At 32.6% G+C, this 21,479-nt stretch overlaps 1 protein-coding gene across 1 annotated transcript in view; it reads right to left on the bottom strand.

The window, feature by feature from the left end:
- Positions 1 to 21,479, bottom strand: part of LRP1B (LDL receptor related protein 1B) — a 1,793,989-nt gene that overhangs the window by 272,115 nt on the left and 1,500,395 nt on the right. Inside the window, exons 44-47 of the mRNA XM_033112843.1 lie at positions 10,268 to 10,460; positions 9,532 to 9,657; positions 5,152 to 5,280; positions 2,824 to 2,943 (exon numbers count right to left, since the gene is read on the bottom strand). Coding sequence (XP_032968734.1) covers positions 2,824 to 2,943; positions 5,152 to 5,280; positions 9,532 to 9,657; positions 10,268 to 10,460 — 568 coding nt within the window. The remainder of the gene's footprint in view (positions 1 to 2,823; positions 2,944 to 5,151; positions 5,281 to 9,531; positions 9,658 to 10,267; positions 10,461 to 21,479) is intronic.

Genomic DNA, 21,479 nt, shown 5'->3' with positions numbered 1-21,479 from the left:
GTATCCGTTCTTCCTTTCTTCCAAATGCTTACCATTTTCCTCCACTTAACTCCCAGTATTTTACAGCACTTTATAATTTTTAATGTTTTATAGGTAATATAAAATAATAGTTGACTTAATTTACAAATGTACGTGGCTCTTCCTAAACTAATGTCAACCTTAGATGGTAAACTGCTCAAATGTTTGGCTAAGGTCATACAATCCAAGATGGCAAAGTAATTAACCAAACCTTTTCTGACTGCAAAATCATTTGTATACATTCTGCCCTCTTTCTCAACTTTGCATAGCCTTCTCATTACAACTGTACTTCACATTTTTCCTTTACCATCAACCTTTTCTAAAAATAGTCTGTGTGCAGTCTTTACTCCTTCACCATCCATTTTCTGCCTCAACTTAATGTGATCTGGCCTTTCCTTACCTTTCCGTTGAATTGACTCTCAGGAAGGGAACCAAGACGTTTTCTCCTATTTGCCAATACAATGGGCACTCCCGCCTAGGCCTGCCCTCTTCACTTCTCCTGACTTCATGATGCTAACTGATCTCACTTTCTTGAAAAAATCATTTCTCATTAATATCCTTCTGTAAGTCTTGTGCTCTACTTCTCCTTTTTATAATAGTATCATTATTTTTTTTTTAATTTAACAGGCAATTCTGGTGACTCCCTTAAAATGATCGTTATTCCATACATCTCCTGAGCTTTCCCTCTTTAATGAGCCCAACATTAATGCTTTTATTCTAAATCTACTACATAAGCTTTCAATATATATATATATATATATATCTTTATATCTATATCTATATATATCTTTATATATTGATATAGATATAGATATATAGAGAGAAGACATATATAGAGAGAGACAAAGATGTATATATATATCTTTATATATATAACGATATATATATATACATCTATATATCTATATCTATATATCTCTATATCTATATCTATATCATATATATCTCTTTATGCCTTTGGAACAGTTCCATCTGAATGTCCACAGATGCTCCAACCACAGAATGCACATTCTCCTTATTATCGTATCTCCATCCTACCCAAAGACCCAGGAAAATAAATTTAAAAAAATAAAAATAATAACTTTAAAGCAGACCAAAAAAAAAAAAAAAAGAAAGAAAAAAACACAAAATTCCTCTAATCTTTCCCATGCTTTCTCTATGTTTATTACCCAACAATGCCTGTCATATTACCTTTTAAAATGCTATTATATTTGTCCCCCCCCTCTTTATTTTTAGTTTGGCTACTGTAATAGGCACCTGATTTGTCTTTCCTATCTCAGTATTATAATTTCTTTGGCACAGTCATAGTTTTCTTTCTTTTTTGGAAATGTAAAGTTGATTATATTTGGTCTGTTTTAAACCTCCCATGACTTTCTGGTAACTACAAGACAAAATTCAAGTTCTTTAACAGGGCACCAAAAAATACATTCATATCTTTCCTTCTTCCTCTAACTTGCCTCATTTTTTGTTAACACTTCCTAATATATAATCTGGCTCTAACCATACCACATTACTTGCAGTTTTCAGTTTTCCTTCCACTCAGAATTCTCTTCTTTTCTGAACATTCCACCTTATTTATAGTTTAGAACTCAGTTTAAATTTAATCTTGTCTACAAAAACTTTTAGGATATTTCTAAGCCAAAAAAAAATGTTGTTATATATCCAATCATAGCGCCTTATACACTTTGTCGTCTGATAAATGACTACCTTTCACTTAGAGTTTGGACTCTGTGAGGGCAGACACATGACATAAATTTTATGTCTCAGTGCTCAATGAATTTTTCCCAATAAAGTGTGTTCAACGAATGGAAAGATGTTAAAATGGAAATTGGTTTGGAAAAATCTGTTGGGTCCAGATTTTAGGAAACCTTAAATGTCAGAGTCAAAAACATGTCATTTATTCTGCAAACATTGAAATTCCCTTTGTGTTTATTCATCAATCAGGGCAGTGGTTTTTTTTTTTTTTTTTTTTTTTTTTTTAAGGGAGATGCTTACATAGCATTTACTATATGTTGAGTTCTGCTCTGTTTATTTAATACTAATACAGTAATTTGTTGTTTCTTACAGTTTGAGAAACTGAGGCACAGATTGGTTAAGTATCTTGTCCAAAGTCACATAGTGTTGGCATCCACATAGCGTTGACAAAGCCACATAGTGTAGACTAGCCTAGGTAGTATGGCTTGCTGATCTGTCCCAGTAATCACCATGGGAAACTATTAAATAATGTTAGCATGACTAACAGCATTGGGATTAATTAGAAAGAGTAGAGGTAGGGAAAGTATTTAAACAGCTACTCTGTGAATCCAGGTTCAAAGTAAATTGAAAGAGAAAATATTTCAAAGAATTTGAAGACTTGTTGATGATTGTATACACAGGTGATAAAATATGGTGAAAGGAGGAATCATGGATAACACCAAGGTTTTCTGTCTAGTCATTAAGAAAATATGAGATCATGTGTAAAAAAGAGAATTGAGGAAAAAAGGGGAACATTTTTTGTAGCAGTAAATACAGTATTATATATTCTGGTAGAAATGCCTAATAAATAGAAAGATAGAAATAAAAAGGTGAGATATGACAAGAGTTTTAAAGTAAGCAAAGGAAACCAGAAACAGAGAAACAGTCATAAATTTCAATTAACTCTAATAACTCCCCTGTAACAGCATTTACCAAAGTGTGGTCCATAGATGTAGGTGTTATATACCAAAAGGTTGAAACCATAGTACTCTCATGAACACACTTTGGAAAAGTTCAGGAAACAATTAGTATAATAATATTTGCAGTCTGATGCAACATATACTTTTTTACCTTTACAGTCTAATTCATCGGAATTGTCTCCACAGTCGTTTTCACCATCACATAACTTGCCATGAGGAATGCAACGACGATTGTAGCAGGGCTTGTATCCTCTTCGACAACTTCTGTTTTCTTATAAATAAAAGTAGAAAGACATAACTGAAGGTCTTATTGAAAAATTTTTACAAAAAGAAAATCACAGATAAGATTTCATTCATAATGATTGAATTATGGATTTATAAAACAAGTGCTATTCAGTATCAAAGTTCTGGGTTAGAATATGCATGCATTTTCAAGTAGTTCATTCACTAAGGAGCCTTTTTGATTAAGTGTTTTGACTTCAGTGATCCATACTTGAAGATTCCTTCAAATTATACCCTCATTAGAGTTTCTGGCATTTCAGTCAGCACAGAAATAAGCAAATATCACATCTTCAATTCCAACAAAATAAATAACTCTAAAGTAATAAAGACACTCCAACGCTTATCGCCTATCTCCTTTTCATCCTTTGAGGATTTGATAACAAGAAACAAAAAGTAACAAAGCGTGTATTCCTGAATCAATGAACGTAATTCCCCTAAATAACCATAAATTCCTCTTAAAAGTCATCTAACAATGTCTACCAGAACTTCCTAGAAAGAAAAATAATTGCCTTCTGAATTTTATTTACCTTAATAAGAATCTCCTGACATTTTCTGATTTGGGGCAGAAGGTTCTACTTACAATAATAATAGCTGCCATTTACTGCACACTAATTTTGTGCCAGGCTCTATATTGAGCATACGCAAACCTACACTTGTTTATTTAATGCTCTCAAGCTAAGCTGGTTTTGCAGTAGGAAACTAAAACATAGAGATGTACCCTTGCTCACACTAGTCACACACTAGTAGGTTTGGAAACAGATTTAACCTCAGGTATGATTCTGAAGCTTGCAATCTATACCTGGAGTTGTCAAATAGTAACCCACAGGCCAAATGAAGCCCATGAGCCTGTTTTCATGTCACTGGAGTTAAGAATGTTTTTTACATTTTTAAAGGACTTCCAAAACATTCAAACATATAGAGGATAGGTGACAGACAGCATGTATGCCCCACAAAACCTAAAATACATACTAGCTGACTCTTTAAAGATAAAGTTTGCCAATTTCTGCTCACACAAATATGATCTGGCTTCTAAGAAGATAAAAATAATGTGAAATAAATTCTCAAGCTAACTCATAATAAATGTGAATTTGTAAGCTGATTATTATTACATTTTATATGCTTTAATACTTTCATAGAGTACAGGACATAGCTGTTCATTCAATAAAATGTCACTTGAGGTAAATTTCCTAAGATTTTAGTTACAGACCAATCATGGACAAATCACATTTGACTATCATTTTAAACGAGGATGTGTTATTCTGCAGTGTGAAGGAATGAGAGAACTGCCTGTGAATTCAGCAAACTCCATCTTCCTCTTGCTTTAACATTTCATTGAATATTTAGATATAACTATTATTACCCAGATAATGGAACAAGGGAGAAAAATATAAACCAAATGTAGCAATTCCAGATATATAGTTATAACTTTTACAGAGCATACAATGCCAATACTATTACATTATAGCACAAAAGTAAATCAGATAAATTTAGAAATTATCTGGATCAGTGCTACAATAACTATTCATGATTTGCACAGACACACATTTCCAGGAGAAATATTGTTGCAATGAAGGCAAATATCAGTTGTTTACCAGAGTCAAAAAGCCAACCTCTACTCCCCAGGGAGAAGGGAAGGTTGATTATCACTCGGTGTCACCTACAGAGGCATAGCTGGTGGAATTCCATGCTTGATGGTGACCATGGTTAAGTCTTTGAACCTAAGGACCTATCCCTTGGGCAATTCTGGAGGCAAAAATTGAATGGGCAAAACTTTGATTTCAATTCAACAACATGCTATTGACTGATGATGGACCTTTGCTGCAAATGTAAGCTTGCAATATCCACCAATAACTGATATTTCTGACTTACATTTTTAGGAATATAAGCCTAAGACTTATTGCTAAAGATAAATAACTGAGCAGCTCAAAAGACAGGATCCTGCTATGTTTAAATTTGCCCCTCTTGGATAGAAAGCCATGAGAAAATTCTTCAATGAATATCATGGATAATGGATAGGAAATAAGGTGCCCCATATGACCAAGAGCAAAGCCAAATCAATTGTCTTAGATCTACATATTAAAGAGAGACATTAAGGAAACCATATATAAAAACCAAATGGAGACAGTCAAATCAAAAAATATTTTTAAAAGTTGTAAACTTCCCTCTGAAATGAGCAAATCCCATAGTGGACACTTACCACAGTAGAGCAGTTTTTCATCTGATTTATCCTTACAATGAGGAATGCCATCACAGCTGAGCTGGTAGTCAATACACTCTCCATTTCCACACTCAAACTCTGAATAAATGTTGCAAGAGGAATTTTTAGCTGAAAGGAAAAAAGTCACTGTTTTTAAGCAATAATACACATTTTTGATACCAGAACAATTGTTTCCCTTAGTCTTAATTATATAAATAAACTAAGGGCTTCAGTTTTTCACCATTAATTATGATATTAGGGGAGGGTTTGTCATGTATGGCTTTATTGTGTTAAGGTATTTTCCTTCTATACCCATTTTATTGTGTTTTAATATAAATGGATGTTGTATCTTGTCAAATGCTTTTTTGGCATCGATTGATTTAATCACATGATTTTTATCCTTTATTTTGTGGTGTATTACATTGATTGATTTTGAATAATCTTGTATATTGAATAATCTTTGTGCCAGGATAAGGGGGGAGGAGCGTGGTAGATGAGGTTAAAGGGGATTAAATATATGGTGATGGAAAGAGAACTGACTCTGGGTAGTGAAGACACAATGTGATATATAGATGATGTATTACAGAATCGTACACCTGAAATCTATGTAACTTTACTAACCATAGTCATCCCAATAAATTTAATAAAAAACTAAAATGTATCAAAATATAAAGTTAAATAAAGAACAATAGTTCATGTCATTTCTTAACAAAAAAATAAAAAAATCAAAGAGACACTGTTTGAGTCATTTTTCTTTGCCTCCCGTTGTTTTTCTTTCCATCCCTTAGGGAGTTGTCTAACTTCATTTTTATTTTATGCTTGTCCATGTATTTTATTAAGCATTTTGTGACTGTACATGCATGGAGAAAAGGAGGGACTTAAATTTGGGTGACTATATGGAGGCATCTTGGTTAGCTGTCTATCTTAAAACTACATTTTAAAAAAGAGCCAGTTAAAGGACCTTTGTACATACTGAAAGTGTTTCTGAGTTCTCTTATTGGACTCTATTAGATATTCTTCAGTACATTGAAATTTACCAGTACAGAGTTCTCAGTTTTGAATGCTTGACTTGATTCATCACACTTAAATCTCACCTCCAACTGTTCTTCCTTCCCAACTACCTTTGGAAGCAATCAGTGTAGCAGCATCTGTCATTCAGAAGTACTCTAATCGTTAAATTTATCCTCATCACCCTCCTGTCCTGTTCCTGGAGCTGAGCAGGGAGCAGACCCTCTCTTCTTACCACACAGGGCCAGCAGCTGCTCCCTGAAATGCACAGGGATCTGTGGAGGCCGATGACAATCTACAAAGCACATGGACCAGATGCCTATGGGCTTCCAATGGCCACAGCCACATTGTCCCATGTCTAAGCTTCAGAATTTTCATAAGAAAGTAAAAGTCTGACGTTTTATGTGCTTGGCCCAATTTGTGAGTGCAGGCAGGCAACCATAAAGTACAAAAACAAACAAACAAAACAAACCACACAAACATAAAAAACCCTTTCTACAGGTAGGTTTCATCCTTGGAATGCAAATATGTGACCCCTGTTTTTAGAAAGAGCTCTCTCAGGAAAAATTGCCTTATTTTTATTCTTAAAAAATAGATTTATTAGCCCACTTTTGTAATCCAATATTTTGGTTATATTACATGCTATTTGCTTGCTGGTACTCATTTCACTACTTGTAATTATACAGTAAAATATAGTCTTATTATTTATGTTGGAGGTAATTAGAATTCAATTATCTCTACTAATGTAGGAAATATAGCTTAATTTTACAATTTATTGTCAATTTATTTTTAAGCCTTATTTCAGGAATAGTAGTTAAACAGCCACTACAACTATTTGAAGTTTCCAGTGTTTTATTTCTTTATTATTCTTAGAATTTAACTCATTTTAATAGAGTATCTATCTATCTATCTATCTATCTATCTATCTATCTATCTATGACTTTTTTTGAACTCTTTCAATGATAACAATGTTCTCTAAAGACAGTTTCTTTTATTCCTTCTTGGTGTAATCTAAACTTCACTGCTCAGTAGCTAAAGTAGAATGTGTTTCAGAGAAAGTAACCAAGAATTTAAAATCTAAAAATATTGTTAACTTTAAAGTAACAGATGTTATGAAGTGTGCTGACATTACTACACACAATTATCTTAGATCATGAACAGAACAAAATTCAGCCACTTACTGAGAGTCTATTCACATTTCCAGCTTATTTAGTGTGTCTTAAATGCATCCTATTTAATATCTCATTTACAAAGATAACTAATCGTTATAATAGAAAATGCCATAAAAGAAAATACTTTTATAATAATTGTGCCTTTGAAGGGAAAACAAAACAAAACATATTCATAATAAATAAATTTTTATTATGCAAAACAAACCCTGTATGGGCACAAGTCTTGTTTATGTATGTTCATTTTATGAAACAGTATTGAGAATTTTCTGCTTCTTTCTAGAAACAAAAATGGTGTTCAGCTGCCCTCTGATTCTTTTACAAGGTAATTTATCTTAATATAGTTGCTACTCTTATTTCTGTTATGTGTGGTGATAAGTTAGCAATGTTGTGTGAAATGGAATTGCCTAATCTTTTTGTCAAGGGTTATGACAAGAAATGATTTTCTTTCTTTACCTTCAGGTAGATGTTGGTGAATGACCTTTCACCCCTTTAACTCTGACATTAACACCCATGACCTTATCTGGATGAACTAATTCAGATGTGGACACAGATATACCAGAAACACCCTTCTTTCCCAAAGATGAATTTGAGAAGAGGAAGCCAATAATTATTTTCTAACCTGTCTGTTGGACCACAGGATTTCAGTATGAATGCACAATGGATACAGGCTGCTTTTATAAAGGTTTGTCAGCTCTGAGGAATCCAGTATCACTCTACAGTTTTATGTGAATACAACTGAGTTTAAAATGATAGTTTTCTGTCTGATTCATTCCTTCTCATCAACATAGAGAAGCAGGTGGCTTAGTAGGGACAGATGTATCTAATCTATTTTGCAGCAAGGACAGGCATCCACTGTATACAAATAAACCTTGCTGTTTTGACCAAAGGCGTCACTTTACTACTGGCCTGAAGTGACCTGTGAAAGAAACATGAGCGATTCTAATGCATGGATAACATTCCAGATGGCATCAGATCCAGACCATTACAGCTGAAACCACAAAGGCAAACTGAAAGAGAGAGGTTAAGCAATGGCCTGAGCAATTTAGGAAGTGATAGGTTCAGATGAAATATGGGAATTTTTGGCCGAATTATTGAAATTGGCTATCTTCATTTAAAGTTTACTGACCGATGGCAGCATTCCTTCATTTGTTTGGCACAGTTGTAAATAAAAGTCTTTTATTCTTTTGCTAAGAGGTACCCTTTTGGGTTGTGATACCAATTTGTGAAGTGAGAAATATGTCTAAGTTCTTGTATTAGGTGTAGTAATTCCCAAGGTAAATAAAATGATGTCAAAGTGCTTGTATTAAAGTAAAGAGCAGGTAAAAGAGAAGATCCACCTCGTAAAGAGAATAAGAAGATTGGAGATGAAAATGAAAGATACCTATACCTTCTGGCACTTAGTTTTATAATGCAGACGTATGCAGCTCTGTTGAATTTCAAAGATGAAAAGATATGAGATGAGCATATAAAGAAAGAAAAAATGTCAAAAACTGACACATCATGAGAATGAGTTCACCAATTTCCAGTAAGATGCGTTTTCTTTATCTTTCTTATTCACAAAGTCTTAATGTTAAAGAGAAATTAAACTTTTTTCATGTTACCGGCTAATTTTTCATGGTGATAGTGGAACACTTAAACCCTATTTATTTATGAAACAGTTTTTGAAACTAAGCTGTAAATAAGTATATACTGCAATGGTACTAATTAAAGATTGTAATGCCTTTGGGAGGTATAAACATCATGCAAGGCTGAAATGTTATATTCTTAATTAACAGTTTAGAAATGATTACAAATAGGCTGCGTGAGCCATTCTGTCTTATTTACCTACCATGATGGGGTGTGAGGGGTTTTACTACAAGGCTATTGGTACCAACCTGTATACTGGTTTATTTCATCTTTAATTTATTTTGCTATTGATTGGATTTTCAAAGTCATAGCCACAAACTTCCAGATGAGCATTGTGTACAGGTATTTCTCTAGCTAGCCCAACATCTTCCAGCCCACAATCAGGGTGATACACCTTTTGTCACTCTGTTTGGTTAACATTATCTATTATGTGGTGCTCTAAGTGGAACTTGAGTTCTTTCTAGAATAGAAGATAAACCAACTGGGCCTTTAATACTGGAGGAGAATAAAACTTCCTGAATATATTAAAACAATGCCAATGTCCGTCTATGCTGTTTCAAAACTCTTTACTTACTCACACATCTGTTGTTATCTAGCAGTATTCGATCTCCCCTGCAGGAACAATTCACTCTCCCATTAGGAGTTAAAAGGCACAGGTCATGGCAACCTCCATTCAATAATGCGCATGGAGAAAGTTCACCTGCAATTAAAAAGCTTTATTGGTAACATTTTGTATTGAATTCCTATTCTACATTAGATATAGAGTAACAGTAAACTGTTAGATTGCCTCAATCTCTCAAAAATATGTCAGAAACAAGGAAAATTCAGGACTTCTGAAAATCCAAACATATGTAACGCAGATCACTATATTTAACACATTTTACAAGGATGTCACAGCGTCAAATGCACTAGTACCCCTATAAACCCCATCAATACTGTAACATGCAATTTTGTAGGTATTCCAGTGATTTAAAAAATTAAGCCCAGATGCAAAGCTTGTATATAATGAAGTGGTATTTTCATGGAAACAAGTTGATCTGAATGTTCAAAGATGAGGAGTGATAGAGAATAGAATAGAATTGCAGAAGCAAATGATTAAAAATGAATTGTTCTGGTGACAAATAAAGAACCATAGAAGTTGCCTTAATTCTTTCAGATAATTTCAATATACTGAAATTCAAATTAAATCCTGAACACTGTCCCCAGGAACTTGAAGAAAGCAAACTCCAACTAAGTATTACCAAAACAGAGACATTTTTTTTGAGGGTTTATTTAATTAAAAAATACATTCGCTTCCTATTGTAACTTACAGCTATTGGTGTCATTGGCAACAGCTATGATTCCCATTGGTTGATGTGGGATATCAGAACGGAGAATTTTTGTGTCTCCTCCTGTATACTTGTTGGAACGCAGGATAGCCCTTCTTCCCCAGTCTGACCAGAAGATATAATTGTCATAAACAGCCAAACTGAGGAAAGTCCCTGGCCCAGATTTGACAATCACCTGAAATAAATTAAAATATCATATTTTTAAAGTGAAGATAAAGGCATTTCTATATCCACATCTATTTTTGCTTCAAAAAAAATAAGGGATTAAGATTAATTGGATTTAATTAATAAAAATTATCAGATAAAAATGCATTTTACTAAATGTAGTATCATAATATTCTTTACAGTTTATTTTAAATCTTTTAATTATCCTTATCTTTCACAACGTGTTTACTTAGTGTTTACTCAATATTTTTAGTATATTTCTATTTATTAGTCATTGAGTTTGTAAGAATTGTATTTTTCAGTATTATATACCAAAACCAACAAAGCAAAATGAGACTATGATTACTAACATTTATTTATCTTTTAAATATCATTATATATATATCTAGTAAGCCCTCATCATGCTCTCAGAGCTATATATGGAATATAAAGAATCATAAGACCAGATTCTTCCTTCATGAAGCTTTCAGCATGAATGATTAAACCACATATACATGCATTGGCAATTAACGTTTACAAATAAAGACCAAACTTCCACTCAGACCAAGATGCGGTAAAAAAAGGACTACATTTTCCTTCCCAATATAGCAACTTAAAAACTGAACAAAGTACACAAAACAAGGCTTGTCAACACATTGGACATCAGGTAATGAAAGACAGTGATTCCTAAGTAATTCATGATGGCCATAGCTTACGGCCTGAGATTTCAGGTAGCAGCACAGCACAGAGGAACCCAACAGAGACAGGTAATTCCCTAAATAGGGTACAGCTAAGAGTTACAAGAGGAGATTGTGGTTAGATCTCACAGAGCAGTGCCAAAGAAGATAATACAACTGAACTAGAACTCTGGATATCTGCATAGGGTCCTGCTGGAGTATTTAGCCAAGCAGTAAGCACATGCACATGCATTCCAGCAACTTCTGGTTGGTGAAAGACCCACACAGAGGATTAGAAAGAAGAGTTCCTCAATTCACCTAAGTCCAAGGATAGTGCCCGTTAATACCAACCAGGCTCAAAAACTTTCTAATTTATAGAAATCTGAGTAGAGTATTTGGAAGGGTCTTGCCTCAGTAGTAGGAAATAATTGCTCCTGTCTAACAAACTTAAAAGCAAGACCTGAAAGGATAAAACTGTTTCCAAATAGCTTAACCATTTTCCAGGAGAAAGCTCATGAATTTTAATGAGGATATGAAAAATTTTACCACTGACCTAATATGCAAGATGGAAAAAAAAGTCTCAAATCACGAACAACAGCTTTTACGTGAAGAAACTGGGAACAAAGTAAGTTAAACCCAAATTTAAAAAAAAAAAAAAAAAAAGGATTAGAAGACAAATCAAGGAAATAGAAAACAGAACAAAACAGAGAAAAATCAATAAAACTAACAAAGATGTTATTTGACAATAAAACCAACAGATAACACATAATGATGAAGTGGGGTTTATACCGGGAATACAGATTTATTTGGTATTTTAAAAGTCTATCAGTGTAAATTACCATTTTAACAGCCAAAAAAGGAAAACTCATATGAAGATCTCAATAAATACAGATAAATTATTTGATAAGATCTAACATTCATTCCTGATAAAATAACTCAGAATAGAAATAAAACTAGGAACAGAGATAATCACTCTTACTACTTCTACTCAACATTATCCTAGAGTTTTTAGCCAGCATAATAACAGAAGAAAACAAAAATAAATGCATCCAAATTAGGGGGAAGAAAAGTCAAATTATATTTATTTGCAGGTGACATAATCTTCTATATATAAAAAAAAAAGAAAAAACAACAACAATAGAATCTAACAAAAAAAAAAGCTGCTTGAACTAACTAATACATTTACTAAGGTTGCAGGATGCAGGATTGCTGTAACAATTTCTGTATAGTAGTAATAAACAATTGAATATTTAAAAAGTTGTATAATAGCATCAACAAACATTAGATGCCTAGTAATTGATACAAATGAACAAATATTTACAAAAACGTGAAAACTACAAAATGTTGCCAAGATAAATTAGCAGAAAGCAAAATAAAGAAAGAAATATATTCTATTCATGGTTTAGAAGATTAGAATTATTATGTCATCTCTCCTTAAATTGATAAATTATATCTAATTCCAGTAAACATTCTGCAGACATTTTAGAAATTGACAAACTAATCCAAAATTCATGTGGAAATGCAAAAGACCTAGAATAAAAAAAAAAAAATCAATGACAAATAAAAAAAAACTGGAGGACTAATTCTTCCTTATTTCAAGACATTATAAATTTATAGCTGATAAGACAATATGGTATGAGAAAAAAATGGATAAACATATCAATAATACAGAAGAGAGAGTTCACAAACAGGCCCAAATGTATAGGGATAAGTACTTTTGGACAAAAGTGCATAGACTATTCAAATAGATTAACTATTTTCAACAAATGGTACTTGAACAACTGAAATAACATGTGTTGTCAAGGATGTGGAGAAAAAGGAACCTTTGTACATTGTTGGTGGGACTGGAAAATGGTTCAGCCACTATGGAAAACAGTATGGAGTTTCCTCAAAAAAACTGAAAATAGAACTGCCATATGACCCAGCAACTCTACTACTGAGTATTTATTCAAATAAAATGAGAATAATAATTTGAAAAGATATATGCACCCCTTTGTTCACTACAGCATTATTTACAATAGCCAAGATATGGAAGCAACCTAGGTGTCCAGCGACTGATGAATGAATAAAGAAGATGTGATATATATAGATATCTAGATATCAATACACACACACACACACACCATGAAATATTATGAAGTAATAAAAAAAAAGAAATCTTGCCATTTGTGACAACATGAATGAATCTAGAGAGTATTAAGCTAAGTGAATAAGTCAATAAGTCAGGCAGAGAAAGACAAATACAATATGGTTTCACTTATATGTGGAATCTAAAAACAAAACAAAATGAGAAAACAAACAAAACATAAACAGACTGATAGAAAAAGAGATCAAATGGGTGGTAACCAGAAGGGAGGGGTTGGGGGTATAAATGGAAAGGGGAAGGGGAATATAGTGACAATACTGTGGTAAGTTTACATGGTGACAGATGATCACTAGAATTAGTGGGGTGATAACATTGTAAGTTATAAAAATGTCGAATCTCTATGTTGTCTACCTGAAACTAATATAACCAATGTAAGACTGTATACCAACTACATTTAATATAAAAAAAATAATTAATTAAAACTATGCATATATAAAAAAGAACTGCCATCCATATACAAAAAATAACTGGAAATGAATAATAGTCCTAAATATAAAATCTAAAATTACAAAACTTCTAAATAAAAACATGGGAGAAAACCTTTACAATCTTTAGTTAGGCAAAGATTTGTTAGGTATGATTCCAAAAGCATAATACATTAAAAACATTTATAAATTGAATTTAATTAAAATATAAAGCTTTTACTTTTCAAATGACACTGCTAAGACAATTAAAAGATAAGCCACAGATTGTGAAAAAATATCCGCCATGCTGTTTTGATTACTATAGCCTTCTAGTATAGTTTGATACCATGAATGAACCCAAAGGGTATTATGCTAAGTGAAATACGTCAGGCAGAGAAAGACAAATACATAATTTCATTTATATGTGCAATCTATAAAACAAAATAAATTAATAAACAAGACAGAAATAAACTCATAGATTCAGAGAATAAATTGATGGTTGGCAGATGGAAGTGGGGTTGGGATGATGGGTCAAAAAGGTAAAAGGCATTGAGAAGTACAAATTTCCAGTTACAAATATAGTCCCAGAGATGTGAAGTACAGCACAGGAAATATAATCAATAAAACTGTAATTACCAGGTACGGTGCTAAATTGGTATTAGACTTTTCAGTGTGATCACTTTGTAAGGTATATAAATGTCTAATCACTATACTGTATACCTGAAACAAATATAAAATTTTATGCCAACTGTAATTGAAAAATAATTAATTAACATAAATAAATGGGGAAAAAACAATAACAAACTAAGCTTTAAATTGATTTAATTAAATTCTGTTTCTGAAGAGAAAAAAAAATAGAACTGCTATATGATCCAGCAATTACATGTCTGGGAATATATCCAAAGAAAATGAAAACAATTTGGAAAGATATCTGTACTCCTATGTTCACAAGCATTATTTATAATAGCCAAGATATAGAAACGTTTGCCCATCAGTGGATGAATAGATCACAAAGTTGTGGTATATATGGACAATGAAATATTATTCAGCCATAAAAAACAATGACACACTACCATTTGTGACAGAATGGACCTTGAAGGCATTATACTCAATGAGATTCGTCAGACAAAGACAAACACTGCATGATCTCAGTTATATATGGAATCTAAAACAAACAGACGAAAACCCCAAATTCATAGAGAAAGAGATTAAACTTGGTTATCAGAGTACAACCTCAGGGTAGGGGGAACTGGAAGGTGATCAAATGTACAAAAATTCCAGTTATAAGATGAATAAATAAGTACTAAGGATGTAATATACAACATGACTATAGCTAACATTGCTGTATGATATATTGGAAAGTTGTTAAGAGCATTAATTCTAAGACTTCTCATCACAAGGAGAAAAAACGTTTTTCCTTTTATGTTTTTCCTTTTCTTTTCATTTTGTCTATATGAAAAGACAGAAGTTAGCTGAACCTATTTTGATAATCATTTTTAATATATGTAAATCAAACCATCATACTGTATGCCTCAGATTACAGTGATACATGTCAATTATTTTTCAATAAAACTCAAAGTAAAAACAAAACAAAAATAATCACTTAATTTTTATTCTGAGGATAAAAGTAATCTCTTCTATAGGTCAATAGTTCTCAAATTTTAATATGTATGCAATGATATTTTCTTAAAATTCAGATTCTGATTCACTAGGTCAGGAGTAGCACCTGAGATTCTTCATTTCTAATAAACTTCCAGATGTTGCCAATGCTGCTGATTTGAAAATCCACTTTGAAGAACAAGAATTATAAAGTAGACAAAGAAAGTAAATAATAATCTTACCACCCAAATATAATTACTCTTACTTTGGATTAAAAATATACTTTTTTTTTCTTTACAAATTGGTGCCATAGTGTATGCTTTTGTATTTACTTAAAAGTAAGTTGACGGGACTTCTGGTGCCAGCCTGTCTCTCCTGCTGATTACTGCTTGTGATTGTACATTGTGGGAACAAGAGGAGAAAAATAGAAAAAGCAGTGAGTAAGAGCAAGTAGAAGTGTGGGAGGGGACAAAATAAAATACTATTTTTACTGTCACTGATTTTTTTCCCTTACATTTCATCCAGTGCCACACAATAATTGAAACAGATTAAAATACTTTAAGTGTGCATTTGATGCTTACTCTCAAAAGGTAGTTTCAGTACTCCTTATAATGCCCAGTAGTTTTCCGAATTCAAAGAGGTAATGCCCTGGGTCAGCTCTCCAAGCCAGGCCTATGGAGGGACAAAGCAGCACCCCTAGCTCAAGTGTGGTTTTGAGTTATGAGGCTTTTGTAATTCAGTAGTTCACCTGTCCATTTCAGCTGACACAGAGAAAGGGGAATAAAGCAACATCACACTCAGTGTATAATTATGCATATTGCTTTCATTGGGTACAGTAGGTTACACTAAGAATTGAGCTGATGTCTAGAGGTAGACATCTCATTTCATTAGACAGCTAGAGAGAATTCCATGTGGAACAGAGAAAGGAAATCCACTAAATCACACTTTCTCATTTTCATGTTAAAACATTTTTATCATAAGTTCACAAATACTGCACCTTGCAAGTCTAATCAGCATCTTTATTTACAGTGCAGAAGCTTTGTCATCATAAATTACATTCTATTGTGTTATATGGTAATGTACCATTCTGGGATAATTTTCAGGCTCTTTCACCTTGAACCTATAAACAGCTTCATGTTTCAAAATAATAATTCATGTTCATTTAGAAAATTCATTTCTTGCCACAGTCACTCAATCTCATGTGTGTCCTTGTTGACAGACAATTAAATTGGTGATGCCACATAGACTTGAAATTATGTGCTGAGAATTTAGTCACTAATCATATGCCTTTTCCATCTTGGAACTTCACTGATGCCTCATTGGTGAAAGTACTGAAACTAATCAAGGAATACAAAAATATTGAGTTTTATAAAGCAGACAGCATTATTTCCAGCACCTAGATGCTAAAGGTAAAACCAAACAATTTAAAAGCTAAGCAAACAGGAGGATTCCCATACACCCCAGCTGATTGCCTCACTAATAAGATCATAAATGATCATTACGAGAAATGACAACTTGGCCCCTGCTATGGCCAGACATGATAAAGTGTTACAGATTGCAAAGACACAACTACAGATGCTTTAGCCTTGGAGAAAATGCTTATGTGGTATACCAGCAACTTAAAACTGAGAACTATTTAACAATAGAAAGCTATACTTAACTTGCCTGAGTGAGTTTGCAGAACAAATATAAAATGTCTAAATGTCAGTATCCAACCAAATTTGAAAAGAACAACATTCACAGCAATCATCTAAAAGGCTGCCTAAGGTGGAAGAGGTGTTACCAGCCTTTCTTAGAAAGGCAAACCCCTCAGAGAAGGAGATAGGAGAATGAATGACTTTAATTTTACACTCTCTCCTTCTGATCTCTCTGTTGACCACACTCAAGCAAGAGTCACAGGCCAAGGGAGACAGTTGACCACACAGGTGGGGAGAAGAGATGTTTCCTGGGGGAAGAAAACAGGTGGAAGAGAGAAGAGAAATGGTTTGGAGGCTATGCCTGAGACAAGTAGTAGGAAAAAACCCTATTCTGAGATAAGCCTTTTGGCTTCTTTGGACTCATTCTCCATATTTGTAAAACGGGATAGTAAAAGTTGATGACTCAGCTTGTTCCTTTTCCAAAGAAAGAGAAAGGGTAAACTATTTCCTTAAGTCACACAGAGAAATAATGAGAAGAAAAATAAACTTCATGAAGTGAAGTTTATTCATGAAAAATAAAATTCATGAAGTGTTAAGGCCACTCATGAATGGAATTTGAGCACGTTTCTAATGTTTTGTCTTGTTATACGATTATAATTATTAAGTGTGTAGCTTATCAAAAATTCTGATTTAGATATAGACCCTTTGAGATTCATAAGCTGAATTGTAGGACTAAAGTATAAACTTTGTAAAAAACTAAATATATTTTTTTCGATAAGTTCCTTCTGCTTTAAATTCCTTCCTAAAGAAAACCACTGTGAGACCCAATTTAAGAGTGACTTCCTTTGGGAATCTTTTCCCTTTGGGAATCCTTTCCTTCTTACTGTGCATATCCAGACAGTTTTTACAAGTTTGTCATTAATAAAACACTCATCAGAAAACATCATAATAGCTTATATTTTATCCATATCCTTGGCAAGACAGAAATATTAGAAACTAAGAATCATACGTTTTCATTTTTGTAACCCAAGTGCTTTGGACAGAACATATTTAACATTCAATGATTATTAATTGATCAAATCAGTAAATAAATGAGTGATTAAAAATTCCCTATATTTGTATTTATTTCTTCCTCTTCCATTTTTTAGGTACATTTATATTAACTTTGAACAGCTTTGTACTTTATTTATTTATGTATACAAAGATAAAATATTGGTATTACCAACATTTGTGTTACACTGAAGGGCTATATGTAGACATAATCTCAGGATCACATTTGTCGTTTGATCAATATTTCAACATTGTTACTCTCTAGATCATTGTCTAAATACTACTCTCCTGGCTTTTTAATGTTTTATTAGAAATAGTAAAGAACTAGTAGAATAGTAAAGAACTAGTCAAAGGAGTGTATATATATATATATATATATATATATTTATATTTATATTTATATTTATATAGATAGATAGACAATTTTTTCATATACATTAAATCAAAACCCATATGTCCAAGCCACTCTGAAATGCCAGTCTTAAGGTTTCAAATTGAGAGTCACTGGATATCAGACAAAATTCAACTATTATTTTAGATGCCACATTGTAATAAGTTAAAAAATTGGCCTGCACAGAAGGATGCAGACTTTTTATGCATGAATATGTGTTTTTCAGTGAGAATAAAACTGTCAAGGAAAAGGCCAGAAACAAATTAATTAAACACTTACTACACTTAAAAAGAAAGCATAGCTTTGGACAATTAGCAAGGGGTCTGGAGTCAGAATGTTTGGGATCACATTTAGCACCTCCTTTTTTTGCAATCTGGGCTTGCTATTTCACTTCTCCAGGCCTCTCTTTCCATATTTTTAAAATAACAAAAGCACAATTAATACTTATTATGTAATTTTATAATATGTTTAAAGATATAAAACACTTAGCATGGTTATCTGGTAAGCTTTTCATAAATGTTCACTATAATTATTTTTTCATAGGCTTGCTTAGAATCTTAAATATTGAACTCACCTTCCTTTTAAAGTGTTGCAAACTATAAAGAATCAATTTAAAAACAAACTTTCAGAATAGATTTACATCTGTAAATTTAATGTTTTTTCAACTTCTGAGATTATCATATCATCGAACCTATGTTTAATGTCTTCTTTGGTAAAATCCTTGAGTTCCATTTTATTTTTGCTTACATGTCATTTGAAAAGTTCTAATAAGGGTTACAAAGTTTATTATGCCATACTTATTAACTTTGAGTTAAAATGAAAAAACAGTGATTTTAATGAAGTAAGTCTTGACATGGATCCTGGCTGTGCTGAAACTCCTATCACCTTCAGTATTTGAAATGCAACTGATAGAGTTACATTGAGCAGCTGCAAGATGTAAAATTCTGGTAACCAGAGATTTTTGTTTGTTGTGTGTATCTGAAATTCTTATTGCTAGCCAAAACAAAACAAAAAAACAAACCTCATTTGATTTGTTAAATATCATTTTGAGAAAGTGATAAAATCTTTGTGATTGAAGGCTATAACCAAAATAGACACTTAAGCACTTTTATTTATGTATATTAGTATATAACATATAAAATCATAATATATTATTATGTTATTGATATATTATACTTACTCAATTTTATACATGTGGCCATAGCCTACTCCAGGGAACTGATTAATACGCAATGTTTCTAAAATATATATTTAATAGTGTCAAGGTAAGTTATTAAAATTTATTTGAATTTTCATAAATATATGGTAATATAATCCTAAAATTATTCTTTATTAACCAAATTAAAAAAAATTACAAAATAAAAAATTAGTAAAGATTACTATAGGATCTGGTGGCATGACTATATATACTTTCATGTACACATCTTCCTTTCTATTCATATAGTTTTCGATCAACTTCACTAGAGTATAATTTATATTTAAGATGAATTTGACTTATTTTTAACAACCACAATAATTATGAACACACTACTTCCCACCCCAAACTCCCAACCTCACATGGTTTTCCTCAGAAGCAAACACCGTTATCAATGTTGTGGGTAATAAGACATTTTTTAAAATGCTGCTTATTTCTAGAAATGCAAAATGTCTTTTGCAGTCATTAAGTCTGATTGCCTATAATTCTTAAATTAAGAAATATGCTTTAGAAAGGTATCTCAATTTAAAATTCACCTTATTCAATAAATGCTATTAGATGAAGTAGAAATTCATAACACAAATTTAAGAATAATACCAAAGTAAAATCAAACGGAGTAAAAGTAACATCCTTCTTACATCGAGATATGAATGCGTCTGTATATGTACTCTTCAAAAGTGGTTGAAATGACTATAATGACCTGACACCCTATTACCTCTCTGGACTTATCACCTACTATCCTCCTCCACGCTCACTTATTCTTTCTGTTCTGGCCACAATGGCTTCCTGATTGTATCTCAAATATACCAAACACACATAAGGTCTTCACACAGGCTGTACTCTACGCCTGAGAGACTTTCTCCCAAAATATCAACATGGCCAACTAGCTCACTTCTGCAAGAACTGACTCAACTCTCACTTTTTCAAACAAGGCTAATCTTGAGTTCCCTGCCATAACCTACATGTCACACTCAATTCCCTTATGCTACCCTGTATTTGATAGTTTTACTGTTTATTAGGTCTTCCTCTGCTAGAACATTAGTTCTATGAGAAAAGTGATCTTTATCTGTTTTATTCACTAATAAATGCTATGTACAGCATCTGTGCTAGAACAGAATCTGGCACATATTAGGCACTCAACAAATATTTGTTGAGTGAAAGAATGAAGTAGTTAGCCACAAGGAAAATGCAAACCAAAACAACAATGAGATATTACCTCATACATATTCAAATGATTATAAACACAAGCTAAATAAAAAAACATTTGTTGTCAAAGATGTGAAGAATTGGAACCTTCATATACTACTGTTGAGAATGTGAAATAGTGTGGCCACTTTGAAAGCAGATCTAACAATTCCTTAAACGGTTAAATGTAGTTTCTATATGATTCAGCAAGTCCACATTCTTTGATATAGAGATGAAAATATATGTCTATACCCAAATATGTACATAAATGTTCATTATAGCACTATTCATAACAGCTAAAAAGCAGAAACAATCCAAATGTCCATCAACTGATGATTGATGGGTGGAGAAATAAAATGTGCTATGTCTATACAATGGAACTGTTTGTCAGTAAAAAGAAATGAAGTACTGATACATGCTATAACATTATGGACACTGAAAATGGTATGCAAGTTGAAGAAGCTAATCAAAAAGGACCAAATCTTGTATGATTCTACTTGTAGTAATTTTCAGAATAGACAAATCTGTAGAGACAGCAAGTGGATTCAGGGTTGTCTAACGATAGGGGGAGTGCAGGTTTGGGGATTGATGGCAAAGGGGTGTAAGGTATATTTTTTGTGTGACAAAGATATTCTAAAATTGATCGTGATGATAGTTACACAATTACATGAACATAGTAAAAGGCACTTTAAATGGGGGAACTGTATAATAGGCAAACTAAATTTCAATAAATCTGTGTACAAAGGAAAAGAGAAAGAAGAAGGTG

This window comes from Rhinolophus ferrumequinum, chromosome 8 (genome assembly GCF_004115265.2).
Source record: "Rhinolophus ferrumequinum isolate MPI-CBG mRhiFer1 chromosome 8, mRhiFer1_v1.p, whole genome shotgun sequence".
In the NCBI taxonomy this organism is placed as follows: Eukaryota; Metazoa; Chordata; class Mammalia; order Chiroptera; family Rhinolophidae; genus Rhinolophus; species Rhinolophus ferrumequinum.
This window is presented reverse-complemented; position numbering and strand designations above follow the sequence as displayed.